This window comes from Stegodyphus dumicola, chromosome X2 (genome assembly GCF_044657685.1).
Source record: "Stegodyphus dumicola isolate Sdum_Otavi_A_Nest chromosome X2, ASM4465768v1".
Lineage (NCBI taxonomy): Eukaryota > Metazoa > Arthropoda > Arachnida > Araneae > Eresidae > Stegodyphus > Stegodyphus dumicola.
Window position 1 is genome coordinate 10,305,898 of NC_140781.1, and position 15,645 is coordinate 10,321,542.

A 15,645-nucleotide genomic window follows, 5' to 3' on the forward strand; every position below is an offset into this window, starting at 1 on the left:
TTCAAAGTCATAGTAGTTTATTGTAAATTTTAAGATTTTTAACTTCTTTAGTGATTTTCAAGTTGTCATAAATAATCCAGCAGAAGTTTTATCTTCTTTAACTTGTCCAAAAACTACTTAAAACTGTCCAAATTCTAAAAGTAGATTGGTAAAAATATTATCAAAATTCTTCTTGAAGTTTCTGGTACTATTGGTTATAAATCTAAATTCTGCAAAATTTCATAGATTGGAAAATCAGTTATTTGTAGTGAAGAGGGAAATTTTCCATTTTTTGTAAAAAGCTGAAATTTATTAATAACAGTTCTTTCTTTACTTTTGCAGGTACTGTAGGTAGAATTTTTTAGTTCATTTTCAATTATATCATTGTAGAATGTTTTCCTTTTTTCCCTTTCCTTTCCATTGTTTCCTTTTTTCATTAGCAATCTAATTTCTTGATCTTGGGTAATGTCCAGATTTCCTGTTATAATAGGCTTATTCTCTTCGTGAACAAATGGTAGAAATTTTTCTTCATCACATAATCCTGGTGCTGCAAAATCTTCATTGTGGTTGGAAATAAAACTACCGTAATTTCACGCGTATAGTCCGCGGACTATCTGTGTTTAAAATGCGAATTTTTGAAGGTGCGGATAATACGCTGGTTGTTCACGGTTAAAATTGTTGAAATTTAAAAAACACGCTGTCGTGAACTGCCGATGATCAAATATAAAAAAAGCGCGAAATTCCAAGAAAACATTCGTATGTATCGTATCGATAGCAAACCATAGACCATAGTGCAGAACGAATGAGTAGTAGCAAGTAGAGCTCCTAAAATCCAGGCTGGCACATCAAGCGATGCCGGGATATGAGCCAAAGAAAGTCTTGTATGAGCACTCAGCGCAACCAGAGTCTTGTATCCCAGTATCCTTCGCACTGCTTTAGCACAACTGCAGGGAGGGGGAAAAGTAGTTCATGCGTCAGCTCAGTTTTTAGGAGCCATAGTAGCAAGTACCTGGAGTATGAAAAAAAAGTGTGATTCGTTTACTTATAAGCGTGGTTTGGCAACACCGAGTGAGTGGGGTCGAAGGTCACATTTCATCACCACTTATCACAAGGATAGCACGTTGCACAGTATTTTGTTTTCGTATTTTGTCTTTCATCTTCGATAACGTTGATGAAACATCGCCGGAGATTTACTGCTGAGAGGTAGTTGAGAAAACTGAAAAAGATGGAAATAGAGAAGCGGGCCGTTATTGGTTCAATCCTAGTATCCGGTGCACACGGGATTTGACTACTTTTGGTGACTTTATGATGAGCAGGGAAAATGGGACATATAAGATGAGTAGTTAACGGGTCATTCAAAGAAAATATATAGTTAAACATAGTATATACTATGTATATAGTATATATATACTATGCGTGTATAGTATATATATATAGACATTCTTTGGAGCATTTTTGGTGTTGGCGATAATTTTCAAAGTCACACCGAGGCTGCACCATATACTAGGATTTTACTCTGTTATTTTGAAGTAGACGAAAAAGCGGTGAGAAATTGGCGCAAAGAAAAGGATGTGTTTAAAAAGCATGGGAATATTGCCGTATTAAAAAAACGTAATTTCGGACGTATAGTCCGCGGACTATCTGACAATTTAAAAATTTTTTTTTATATAAAATCGTGTTTGCGGACTATACGATGGTGCGGACTATGCGTGTGAAATTACGGTACTTAATTTTTTGTTGTACTTGAAACAAACCAAAATTTTAGAATGTACTGCAGGAAATTTTTGTTGTGCTTGTTTAAAAATCTTAGGAAGATCATAATAATTTTTATGTAGAAAGTTAATGGTACAGAATTTTTTTAAAAATTTTTGGAAGAAGCACATTTGAATTTGGATTTTATGAAATCAAGTACTAAATCTTTATTGAGATTATTTCCTTTGAATTTATCTTTGACAAAATTTTGAATGATAATAAGATGTCTGTGAAGGTAGTTAAGAATGTTTTTCTTGAAATGTTGTTCTTCAAGTAAATCTTGAAATTTTCCTATTTCTTCTGGTACGTACATCTTTGCGTTTTTTTATAATAAAAAGACTGAATTGTTCGTAAACGGTAGCATAAAAGGCAAATTTACTATTAATTCAAGAGTTTAATCCATAGGGGTAAAGCGTCCTTAACTGCAAAATATATAGATATTCCTTAAAATGCCTATTTTCAAGATTAAGTACTATATCTAAAATTTTGATAGTAGTATTATTAAAGTCGTGAATTTTAAAATATTCAAGTTCTTTGATATTGGAATTATTACTATTTCTGCTGTTTAAAAATATTTTGATGTGAGATCTATGGTTGTTAATTCTAATATTAAGATGATTGTTAGTTTGTCCTTTTTTAACTAGATTTCATGTACAATCAAAAGTTGTTAATCTGGACACCCATAATCTGGAATGATCTATAATCCATACCTCAAAGCTGGAAACTTTCTGCACACCTGCGCGTAATACCTTTACGCATGCACATATGCGTGTACGCAAGCGCATAATACGTTTACGCTATGCATAATACGTTTACGCTATGCATAATATGTTTACGCATGCGTGTTTAATGTATAACGGACGGTATAAGCTAAGCTAAAATTATCTAAATATCTATTTCAGTTAATGTTGCAGATTGCGTTGTTCCTTAATCTTCGAATTGGATCCGGCTTATTATTTTTTGCAGACTGTTAGAGTAATTTTATAAAAGTAAGTTGGAACTTTCCATTATGTCAAATAGAATTTACGATGCTGGATCTACAAAGGGAAAGCATGTTTCGATGTCCATCAAACAAAAAGTGGAATTGCTGCGAAAAATTGATAAAGGCTCCTTTGTTTCTCTAACCATTCCGAAATCTGTCGATCAATTTCACGCTGCTCTGCGCAAGGGGTGGGGTATCACGGCGTGCAATGAACTGGAAGTTGATCTGTCAGCACTATCCTTATCTTTAGGGCAGATGTTTTTATTTTATTTGGCTTATAATTCCTTACTAAATGTAGTATTTCATCTCGGTGTACTCCATCTTTGATATAATTTAAATCAAATGCCTCATCATTATAAGTATCACGAATACAAATCAAATAGTTTTCTGGTTGCAATTTTCTAATTTCGAATATGTGTAATGTATGCTTTACGCATGAAAGAAATGTTTAATAAAGTAAACAAATAAATATCAAGCTTTTTTTTTTTTTTTTGTAAATTTTGATACTCTTTAGATGATAATTGCTCTTTATTTCATAAATTACGGTTTCATATTTTTAATTTTATAATATCTCCATGCCATCTTTCCAGATTTAAACTGATGATCTATAATCTGGAAAAATCGATAATCCGGAATCGCCGAAGTCCCGACGAGTCCGGATTAAAGGCTTTTGACTGTATTACGTGTAATAGAGTAAATGCAATTAAATGTTTTCCAGAGTGTCTGTTGTTTAGTTGCTGTAGGGCTGAGAGAAGTATCATGTTAATCAGTTGGAACTCTTGCATTCCTTTATTACAATATTCTTTTTTATGAGAAAGACTTAAAAATAATTAGGGTGCTAGCCTAAATTACAGTAAAGTTTACAGATGAAATCTTTAACCCTTGTCTTTGTGATGTTAGTTCTAATCCCTAAATTTGTAAAACTATTAAAATAGTATAAGCACTAATAGCTGCTTCTTGTATTTTATAATTACAAAACAATTCTTTTGAAAATAAAATTTCTCACATTAAGCTGCAAAAAAATTATCATTAAAGACATAAAGTAAGAAATTTAGAACTAATTTTTCACAAAGACCAAGAAGTGACATTAATAAATTTCATCAACAATATTAATAATTGCATCCTTGTAAAGGGGAACTAATTTAAGTCTTTGCAGAATTTAAAATTCTTTTTCAGGACTCTAAGTAATAATTTTTTTGTAATTTTACTGTATTTTAATCCTTTTTTGTGTGTGCATATAGGTTTTTTCTCGTTCCAATGATCAAGAAGCTTGTGGTTGGTGGAAAGCTCTAGTTAAAATGTCCAAAGGAGGTTTTCATGTTGTGGAATACGTTGGTTGGGAAACTACATGTACTGAAATTGTTCCAAGTGACAGACTTAGAACAAAAAATACGAAGTTAGTTCAAAAAAGGTGTATTTGTTGAAAAAATTTACAGAATGTCTAATGATTCATATATCCTTATCATTATTATGCAATGAATTTAATGTATGTTGTTTTAATCTCTTAAGAATTAAAAAAAATAATGTAAATATATATGTACATCTATCTATCTCTATATATACACACATATACTATTTCAGCAGATTTATTAAAAATGTTCCCAGGAATACTATATGATTACTTTATTTGTTATAAAAGTTTTCCTACAGTTCAGCTAGTATTAAAGTTTTGTTGTTTGCGTACAAGCTGTGCTTCGGAGTCTGGCATTTTGTGCTATTTTTGTCCTTATATTTATTGTATGGTAAATGTTTCTTGATATTGCTGGAAACTGAACATTGCAACACGTAAGGAAAAAAAGGTAAAAAGATTAAAGAAATAAAAAAAGGCCCTTCAAACATTTGCTAAAAGGAAACTAAAGTTAATGTTGTTATACTTTATTTCCCGATAATCTTTATAGAAATTATATGAACACTCAATATCTTCCACTATGTAAGGATTGAAAAAAATTTCTTTAAAGTGTTTGGATATTTCTTTGAAGTGTGTTGGATACTGGGCTCATGGGTGATTGTGGTATGTTGCTAAGACTTCCCACTACATTCCTCCCACAGCAAGTTTTCTCACCTACTCTACCTGCACAATGTTCCAGAGCCAGTCTGGTTACTAAAGAGCAATCTGTGTAGTTTATGCAATGTATGTAAATTGTAATGCAAGATTTTGGCTTAAATTACCAAAGTTCTTTTTTTTTTTAAATTCCGAATACCTTTGCCAGTTTATACCTGGATTTCTTTTCTCGTGATGATGACTTAAGCACTTTTCAAGATGAGTATATGTATTTGTACATGCTTAAAACTATTGGAACAAATATTGATAAACGTATGTGTGTAGGATGGAGAGTTAATATAACCTTTGTGATGCAAACTTTCAGGCTGCATTATAGAAAGCAGATTTGTAGGAAGCTTTATTTAGCAGAACAACAACCTGATTTAATATTCATCAGAGCTGTTAAAAACTTGTATAATGACCACATTTACTTGGAATGTAGTATAAATGCATCTGATGTATAATAAAATCTGTAGATCTTAATTTCATTGTACAGTGTATTGTTTTTCAAAATATTTGAAAAACTTTCCTCTCAGCACTATGGATGGAAAATTCCATATAGAAGGGTGGCTTTTATATTCACACATGGAAATTTCTCCCAGCTTTTAATGTATCCGATTTTGTGTTGAATGTATATTGGAAGAAAAATCAATGTACAAAGTGAGAGTCGTGTTTTAAGTATTATAAAAAAAATACTATTTATTCATGACATTTTAAGGAACTTGAAATTTCAGGGCTAAACCCATAACACTCAAAAGGTTAAACTTCTCTGTATTTGGGCAAGTTGTGAAATGATGTCTTGTTTAACATGATCTTTACTTTTTTGGAGTGAAGGTTAAATAAACTGTAATATGAGTGGAAACTTGGAAATTGAGATTGTCAACTTGAGTATGTGTTATAAGCTGTAAAATTTACTTTATTCTAAGGTTAGAAAGTGAATGCATTTAATCTTTTTATGAAGTTTTTAATTTTCATTCACATTAAAATAGGCTGTAATGCTCTTAAGACTTTGTCATAAGTTGAGTTTAACTCAGCACAATGAATATTTTCTACATAATTACTAGGTACATTTAGGGCTTTGCAAAATCTTCATTTCACAGTAGCTAGCATTCAGGGCTATCAAGTTCACTCTAATCGGCAATTTACCTCATGAGATTGTCCTAATAAAATTAATACTTTCATTTTAAATTAGAAATATCTAGCTGCATATCTCTCTACAAGATTAATTTTGTTGATGAAAATTATTATACTTATTTGGCACTTCTTAGATATGCATAAGGTTGTTGCAAATGAAATATCCAGTTTTAAGTATGATTGTAGAAAAGGAAATTAAAAAGAGGAATAGCTGTTTAAGTGATTTCTGGTGGCATCAGTGCATTGTTACCAATATATGGCAAGGCCTTAATACCACGTTTGTAAAAATGAGCCCAGTTAATTAATGCATAATTGGAAAAGCATGTGTTCTTCAAAAATGGCTCAGATGCCAGGGAAAAGCATAATCTGTTGGGGGAAATGTCAGGAGAATATTTGGAAAGCGAGATCCAGTTTTGTATCCCAAATTATTCATTTGCCTATATTTTTGAGATTGCCAAATGTAGTCGTAAGTTAGCTATAGGTTTCCAAGTCTATTCACGAGTGCTGATTGGTTAAAGTATGTACAATTTGTCATTCATTTCTTTGCCACAAATCCGTCCACTATCAATCTACATTTTCATTTCATCTCGGGGCAAGGTTTGAGTAGTGAATAATACCAATGGCAGATCAACATGGGGAAAAGTCATTAGATGCAAAGCAGTCTTTGGAGACCTTTCTGGAGAGTCTTTTACCCTATCACTGCAGCAAATGTGTAATTGTTGTAGAATATTGACTTAATTCTCACTGTCACAGGTGGTTGCAGGAGCCTTTCTTAGATTTCCGTACTTGCAAATGCTCTTTGTTTTTATCAGTGAATGTGTGAGGTATATGTTGAGATTCTTTGCTTTTTCTGTTATTGCCAGTTGCCCTGAAACAGCAGAAATGTGTGTAGTGTCTGGGCAAATTTGTTGTGCAGTTTGTAGTGGATCTGATTCGAACAATCCGCTTCATTCAACCAATGGGGGGGCAAGGGTGGTCAAGGGGTTAATTTTGTGCTCTCAGATATTTGAGATTTTGCAATCTAGCTGATTGAATCTCTCATTAGCTCTTCCTCCACTGAAGAATTTTAAACTGGTGGAGTATAGCAATCTAAATTGACTGGCTTCATGATTGACTTTGTCGGGAGTATTCAAGGTTTAATGCTTATTAATGAAAACAAATATATAAATGCATATGACACATGACAAAAAAATGTATAAACTTTAATGCTTGCTTTCTTTTTTAACCACTACGAACCTGATGCCATTTATTGGTCATTTCATTTGCAGCAACCCAATATGTAATGATTACTGTTAATAGTCTTCCAAGTTTTGTTGGATTTGTTTTGTAGCTTAAAAGAGTTGATAAGAAGATGTATCTGAATTTTTTTGTTGTGTGGTTTACAGTTTTCATTTTTTTTACAGCCCTCCAATTACTAAAAACACCTTTAAGGTGTTTGAACTAGAAGTACCTGAAGACTTGCGTGAATAGTAAGTACTTCTTAATCTAGTAATTTCACAAACACAGATCTTTCTAATTTAAATCTTTATTGAATATTTATTACAAAACTAGTCTTCTCAGCTTCTTATAATAATAAGGCTTAATACTGAAGCTCTGTTTAGGATAACTTTATGAGAAAAGAAAAATACTTGAATAGTTTTAGATGTATTTTTTACTAATGTAATATTTTAAATGTAAAAGATATTAACTTGTAGATAAGCTGACTTTGACTTCCTAGTCAACTTATCTAAAGATGATAAGTACATATACAAGCTAAAGATGATAAATACATATTTCTTTATTAAACGCAGTTTATTTCAATAAAGGTTAATTTCTTGTGAAAGATGTTGTGTACTGTTAGTTTATAAAAGCACAGCTCCCCTCTTGTATCATGAATTGATTTCCTTAGGATACAATGATAACTGTCATGCTCATAGTCAGCCATCGCGCTATTCACGGTAGGCCTACTAGCTGCTTCACGGTGTAAAACATTGCTTGTCACTTTAAAGTGTTTTATCCAGCTCTGAATTGGTTGATGGAAAGTAAGAATCATGTTCTACACTAGATGTGCCACAGTTGGAGCCTGTGACCCACTCTCCTCTTTTTTTTTTCAGCGCTCAATTCATCCTCAGAAGATAGCAAGAAATGTATAATTATAGTATAGCTATAAGAATTTGAATTCTATATAATATTGAGGCGTATATAAAACCTCAGGTGCTAAAAAAGTACTCTTGAGATGGTCTTTGTACAAAATTATTTTCTTAACCAATGTTGAGAATGTGCTAGCATGTTTACAAACAGAATTAATAGATATTCAGTGTGGTTAAGCTGTTAAAACAAAAATTCAGTGAAGTGAGCACCCTCAAATTTTACAAGTAATTCCTTTGTGCAGTTCTCAGAAAGCCATTGCATAGTATATAATTTCCATGTTCAGTAATACATACCAGTGTGAAAAACTTTTCTCACTTATGGAATGGAACAAGTCTCCAATAAGATCCAGATCAGTAGGCAGACATCCGACTCCTATTCTGAAAATTACCAGAGTCAGAAAAGTGATTCTCCAGACATCTGAAAGCTGGTTGCAGGAAAATGATATTGGGTGTTTGTAGAAAAATAATAAGTATCAGTCTACTACCAGGATTTCTGTGTGCTGCTTCAATTTTTTAAAGAATTATAGAAAAGTTTTTATGTAGTTGCTGCCATTTTAAATACATTATCAAATATGAAAACTGCCCCCTTCCACTGTAGATTATTGTACACTAATGAGTATTTGGCCTATTTGAGGAACGGAGTTTGTTATGCTTGTTCTACAGTATTATTTTTTAACTTGATGGACTAATATCATGAACCATAACGCATGCATAGCTTTCTGGAGTATGTATGATTCTGTCGTGCAGTCTGTCATGTAGTGCAGTCAGGTTTTTTACAAAAAATTTATGTCAGCAGATTGATGAAAATTTTTATCTCCATATTAACACTGCCCAATAAGATATTGGTTGGGTTATTTGAATAAGGCAAAGCACACAATGGCTATCTACCTGAGGGTAAGGATGCCTTTGTGGAGGAATTAAAAAAAAACTAACTGGCTTGTATTCATGTTACACATGGGATAATCAACCTTGCAGCCAGCACATTTGCCTGGGATTAAATTCAGGTCAACCTTCCAGAATTCAGAAGCCTTAACCATTTGACCTCTGTTGGAGCCCTACTAAATCAGAAAGCGAGTGATGTCTGTTGAACTGATTTCCAATTTTTAATGTAACACTTTGTGAGATATAAGTGACATTGCATTTTCATTACATATCTTCTATCATGAATGGTTTCATTGCATAAGAATTGGAACATTAATATATTACTTCTGCTTCAGTTCATGGGAAATGCAGTAGAAATTAACAAGATATGAACAATATCCAGGAAAATTTTTTCATGGAGAAGGTGGTTAAAAAATCTGATGTGTACACCACATGACTTCCTTGTACGGAATATTAAATTATATGCATTTCATTTAAATTTATTGGATTGAATTAAATCTACTTCGCCGACAGCGCATAAACCACCATAGAATAAATGCATTCTTTAAAATTCACTCTAGTATTTGGTGACCATAGCGACACTCTGGCGCTAGATTCACTTAAAAATTATTACTGTAACTAAATTTGTATTACGGTCAGTTTGCGCACACTGCTTCAGTACAAATTTTAAATTTTCGGTAAATACTGTTAGTTTTTTCTTTATAAAGCAAATTGTTATACACTATTAAGTAAAATAAATAAAGATAATCACCTATGTATAAAGATGACACGCTGAAAATTTCATATATGTATGACAAAAACAATTTGACTTATTAAAACTCGAAAATCAGCTAAAATTCTCACTTTTTATATTGCACAAAAGTGATGACTCCACTTCAGTATTATATTTCGTTCATATTATAACTCATAATGCACAAAATTTATATCATTTAAAGAATAGAATTATCTAATCGTTGCCACATGTTCTATTTAAATACTATAATAAAGCTAGAATGATGTATAAAAGAAATTAAGCAAACAAAACAAAAAAAGAAACAGTTTTTCACAGACAATTGAGTATTTCTCATTTAATTAATTCATTTCTCACTTTGCGAGAAAGCAAAAATACATAAAAACTCAAAATATCTATATTAAACATTACGAAGTAAATCTCAAACGCTTATTTCCTCGAAAAAATTCTCGAAAGAATTAAGCATGATTTAATTGGCAATAATAAATGAATGCGTTATCTTTGTTGTTGCAAAGCTAAGTTTCTCTAGATTGGCAACAAATCCACTAGTCCCTGTTTTAAATGTAAACATAAATGGCCGCCATTAAAAAAGGCTTAGCGGCAATTAAACAACTTTAAAATTGCTGATAATTCTAAAAATATTGCACACAGATTTACTAAAGGCATAAAATCCTTAACCGGAAGATAAAAACAACATAATTCAATCATTTTTAAAGCAAAAAATGTATAATTTACCAACATATAAGAGTAAAGAAACTGAGATCACTGAGCCGGGTAACAGAGTGGATATACATATATAAATATATTTATATATGTTTGGTGCGGCCGATTGCAACCAAAATACGAGGTGCACATCTACATGTTATAGCAGTCCTATATACAAAATTTCAACGTTCTGAGGCTACTTGTTTTTGAGTTATGCGACGTACATACGTTCGTACGGATGCCACGAAAAATTCTCTTTAGAATAAATTTTAAAACAGTTTTATAATTTTTTTGAAGGAAAAGAGTATTTTATTCTGTCCTTACGTACAGATATCACGCAAAAACATCGTTAAATTGCATTCGATAGCGGTCAAAATGGATATTTTCGTTGAAATATGCTGCCTGAAACTTTTCGCGATTACAATACTTCCTTTTTACTTTATACAAGGAAGCAAAAAAAGCAGAAGCAGTGCTGATATATATACTTCCTTTAATTGATCTGTGCATTGAAATAAAAATAGAAACAGTTCTCACTTTCTCTTAGCCTGGGATGAGCATGGGAAGAATGTTAACAAGAAAGAAAAGAAAAACAAAAATTTTTGTTTTACTATATATATTACCTGTGTGTAATATTTGAAGAGTGTAACTTTTTAGGCATGCTCTTTAGTGCTTGCAAGAATCAAAAGTTATGCGGTATATTTGGCAATGTATTGGCAGGTACTAATACACAAGTACCTTGAGTGTTTTCTAGATTCTTGCAGACATCTTATGTGACAGGCTCTCCTGGATATGTCTGGTGTGCACCACATTATTCATCATGTCCTGTACCATTCTGATGTGACTGGTGATAGCTTATTTTAAGACAAAGAGGTCATCAGATTGTTCAGAACATAAGAGAGAATCAAATTCCTGTACTGGAAGTCTGCAGAAATGGTTTCACAGTTGTATTACTATCATCAGTTGCATGCCTGAGAGTAGATTGTTAAGGGTATGATCTATTGAGTACCCAGTGTTTCTTGAAACCATATAATTTGATATATAGTCTGTGAGCCATCTCTTTAGACTAACCTCTGGAGTTTAATTTGTTCTATGATCTCGCCTGGATTAGAATTAGATTATAACATTCTAGGGCCATCTGCCTAAAGATGCATCCGATGCGGGCCAACTAAAAGCCCAGCGGGGTACAGTAGTGCGGCGGGGCAACACCTGTAAAAGTCACTGACGAAGTTCTGGTGCTCCAACCACTTTTCCCTGTCCCTGCCTAAAGGGAGGAATGCCTTTATGAAGGCTATATCAGAGAAATTGTCTGATTTTTCAATGCAGTGGGAAGACCATGAAAAATCCTGTGTAGCTAATTTATTCTCTAGAATTTGAATCTTTTTGTAATTAGCTCTGTTGAGCATTTTTTGTTTTACTGTCCAGCCACTGGTAGATTCAGGGATGGGATGATGGATCTACTAGGTTTTTATCTTTTTTTAAAACACAAATACCTTGATTTAGTGATTTTGGTGAGTAGCAGAAAGCAACGAAGCTGCTTGCAGCTACCAATGAAGGCCAGTAACAGTTGAAGGAGGCCTGGCAGGAGATCTAGAAGATTTTAAATGTTAGTTTTTCAGATCTATCCTCATTTAAAATTCCACTTTATAGTATTCATTTTGTTTAACATGCTTTTTAGAGCCCATTGATTTTGGTCATATTTGTGTTTTTCTAAACACACACACACATATACGAGGGGGTGTCAAATGAAAACCATAATTATTTTTTTAAATATTATTTATTGGTCACACAGGGTACAGAAGTAAGTCACTTTTCAACATAGTCCCCTCCTTGTTCAATGCAAGTCCACCAGCGCTTCAGAAGAGCCTGAATACCTGCAGAAAGAAGTCTTTTGGGCGACGGCGCAACCACTCGTGCACCGCGTTGCGTACCTCTTCATCGGAGTGGAACTTCCTGCTGCCCATTGCTTGAGTGGACTAAACAGATGGAAATCGCTCGGTGTGAGGTCTAACGAGTAAGGGGGATATAGGAGGCATTCAAATTTCAGGTCTGTGATGGTCGCAACCGTTGCGCGCACCGTATGAGGCTGGGGCCGTGCATTGTCGTGTTGCAGCAGCACACCGGCTGACAGCAATCCAAGATGAAAAGAGGGTCCGCATAACCTTCCCTGCAGACGGCTGTGTCTGAAACTTTTTGGGTTTCGGTGATGAGGAGTGGCACCACTCCTTGCTCGCTCGCTTTGTTTCAGGCTGATGGTAATGCACCCATGTTTCGTCACCAGTGAGGATTCGTGACAGGAAGGCATTACTGTCACGTTCAGCACGCCACAAAAGGTCTTCGCACGCATCAACACGTCGCTGTTTCAGTTCAGTTGTCGGGGCACCCATCTTGCAGACACCTTATGAAAACTGGAGAACATCATGCACAATGTGATGTGCCGATCCAAGACTCATGTGTACACATGCTGCAATTTCGTGTATTGTCAGACGGCGGTTTTCCAAAACGATGGCTTCAATGGCTGAAATGGTCTCTGGAGACACTACGCGCTGAGCCTGGCCGGGGCGTGGAGCATCGGCCACGGACGTAACACATTTGCAAATTTCCGGCACCATTCATACATTTGTGGCTGTGACAAACACGCATCTCCATACTGAACCTTCATTTGCCGGAAAATGTCAATCGGTTTCACACGTTCACTTCGCAAAAACCGAATCACAGAACGCTGCTCCTCGCTGGTGCATGTGGCTAGTGGGGCTGCCATTTTGGAACTGTTGTTGCGCCGGTTTTTGTGCATCTGCCGGCTGCTGCCACCTAAGAGACATCCGGCATACTATCACAAACAGGCATGCCAACTTACAGCTCAGTGGCGCCATATGCGGATTTTTATTTCTACTTTTATGGTTTTGAGTTGACTCCCCTACGTATATATACATGCAAGGTAAAAAATATGAAAGCAAACTTTAATTGGCTGTAACCTCTTATTTTTTATTTTATTTGGGAACTTCATCTTTCTATCCTAAAAATAGAGCTTATAAGTCTAAATTGTGCCATTGAAATTAATCATGCAATCCTACGTAACACTTCATGCAGATACCAATCAAATAATTGTAAACCAAAACTTTTTAACTTGGAACTGAAACTCTGGCTCCCTCCCTTTTTCCTTTAAATTGCGGCATCCCTTTTTTGCTTAAGCTTTCATCTTCACAAGACGCTCCTCGTCCCCGCTGCTGCTTATTTGCCTAAAATAACGTCATACTGTAAAACCCATGTACATGGAAATTATTGCATTTAATCGTGATTGAAAAATATCTGCAAAAGGAATGATTTGATACGTGTAAAAATAGAGATTGTGATGCTTTAAGCTCAGTTGTGCTAAAATGCGTCATCGTAGCTTTTACCTTCAGTCACTACTGTCTTCTTGGCCATGACTAATATTTAAAGCTGTTAAAAAGTACTGGATTCCTTCTTCTGTGGTTTAAAACATGACATTTTAATAAAGTCTTGACAGGATCAACCTGGTGAAAGATTCACCAATGGGTTTGAAACCCTGTTGCCTTAACTCCAGTGAATCATCTAATTCATTTCAGCCGGTAAAAAAAAGAAAAAAAAAAAAAGATTGAACAATGTGTTCAAGAAGTCATCGAGTATCTGCGGGTTCAAAAATCTGAAAGAGAAGAAAAAGTTTCGAATCAAGGTCATTAAATCAGTGTCGCAATGAAATATGCTTAACCCTGCAATGGAGGAGCCGACGTATAGAATACGACAATGCCATCTTTTGGTCTGTACTTTTTAGACAACCCTTTCCTGAGCTTCCTCCCTTCCTCTACCCTCCTAGAAACATTCCATGAGTGCAATGCATCTGGTATTTCTGGTCAGTCTAGTTTTCGCTTTCCTTCCAAAAGCAGTTATTTTGAACATGTAGCGTAAGTGAACACAGTACGCCGCTCCTCCAAGTATGCACGGAATGAATGTTGTACCTCCTGAAGATTATTTGTGCGTCTTAGAAGAAGTCTCGTTTGATGAAAACTCCAACGATTCATTGAACATTCTGATCATGAAAGTGACTCAGAAACTGAGAGAAATGTTTCTAAACATCCTCATTTTCCTTCCTCAAATGATGTTTCCCCAGCAAATGACGATTTTAGTGATGTTGAAAATGACATGAGTGATTTAAAATATGAGGACTTTTTTTGTAAAAACAATTTACAAAAAGAAGAAAGATGGAGGAAAGTTTCTGAGAAAACTTACACATGGAATAAAGTTCCCCTCAATTGGGCAGAATGCCTCAAAAAAATTTGATGAAAAAAATATTCCCAAGTGCCAAAACTTGTGACAATATAAATGCTGAGCTTTCCGCTTTCCAGAACGTCATAAATACAAGTATGATTGATACTATCGTACAGTATACAAATATTTATCTTGAATGTAACAGGACTGCTGATCATCTCCAGAAAGGGAAGCATGTATGATACTAATAGAGCAGAAATGTTGGGCTTTTTAGGAATTTTATTCTTATTAGGGTGTAAAAAAATGTCAAAACTCAATTTGGAGGAAGCATGGGCGAAAGACGGTACTGGAATTGAAATTTTGCAAGGGGTCGTGGGTCTCAAGCGATTCGGAAACCTGTGTGCTGCTATTAGATTCGACGATAAAGGCACAAGGTATGTGCGAAGAAAAACTGATAAGCTTGCTGCACTAAGAGAATTTTTTGAATCTTTCAATCAGAACTGTCAAAATTTTTATACACCAGACGATGAACTCTTAATCGAGAAGAAGTTGGAACCCTTTCGCTGGAGAGCCTCGTTTATTCAATTCATCCCCAACAAGCCCGCAAAGTATGGTCTGAAAATATTTGCCTTGTTTGACTCATGAACATTTTATACAATGAAGTTTGAAGTTTATTGTGGCAGTCAACCCCCAGGACCTTACGAGGCTCCTAATTCAAGTATTGACATTGTCAAAAGGCTAATTGGTGCGTACGAAGTTTCCAACGACGACCGATAATTGGTATGCAAGCTACCCACTAGCTCAATATCTTCTTACCAAAGGTATAACAACACTTGTGGGCACTCTCAAAAAAATAATAAAGAAATTCCAAATGAATTCCAGCCATCAAAAACAAGAGAAGTCGGCAGTTCACTGTTTGGTTTTCAAGGATATGACAATTGTTTCAGACAATTGTTTCATATGCAACGGAAAAAAATAAGTGTGTAATACTGCTCATTACTTTTCACGATGATGACAAAATTGACCAGGAAACGAATAAACTTCACATAATCCTGGATTTTAACAAATATAAAGGCGGAGTTGACAT

At 34.5% G+C, this 15,645-nt stretch overlaps 1 protein-coding gene across 3 annotated transcripts in view; it reads left to right on the forward strand.

Annotated features, from left to right (window-relative positions):
• The window catches only part of LOC118195445 (RNA-binding protein FXR1-like), a 109,719-nt gene that overhangs the window by 22,827 nt on the left and 71,247 nt on the right, over positions 1-15,645 (forward strand). For 2 of the 3 annotated variants that reach the window (XM_035366764.2, XM_085809806.1), the window contains exons 4-5: positions 3,955-4,109; positions 7,292-7,357. In XM_035366764.2, the coding sequence (XP_035222655.2) occupies positions 3,955-4,109; positions 7,292-7,357 (221 nt within the window). The remainder of the gene's footprint in view (positions 1-3,954; positions 4,110-7,291; positions 7,358-15,645) is intronic. The other variant, XM_035366767.2, reaches the window with a different exon arrangement.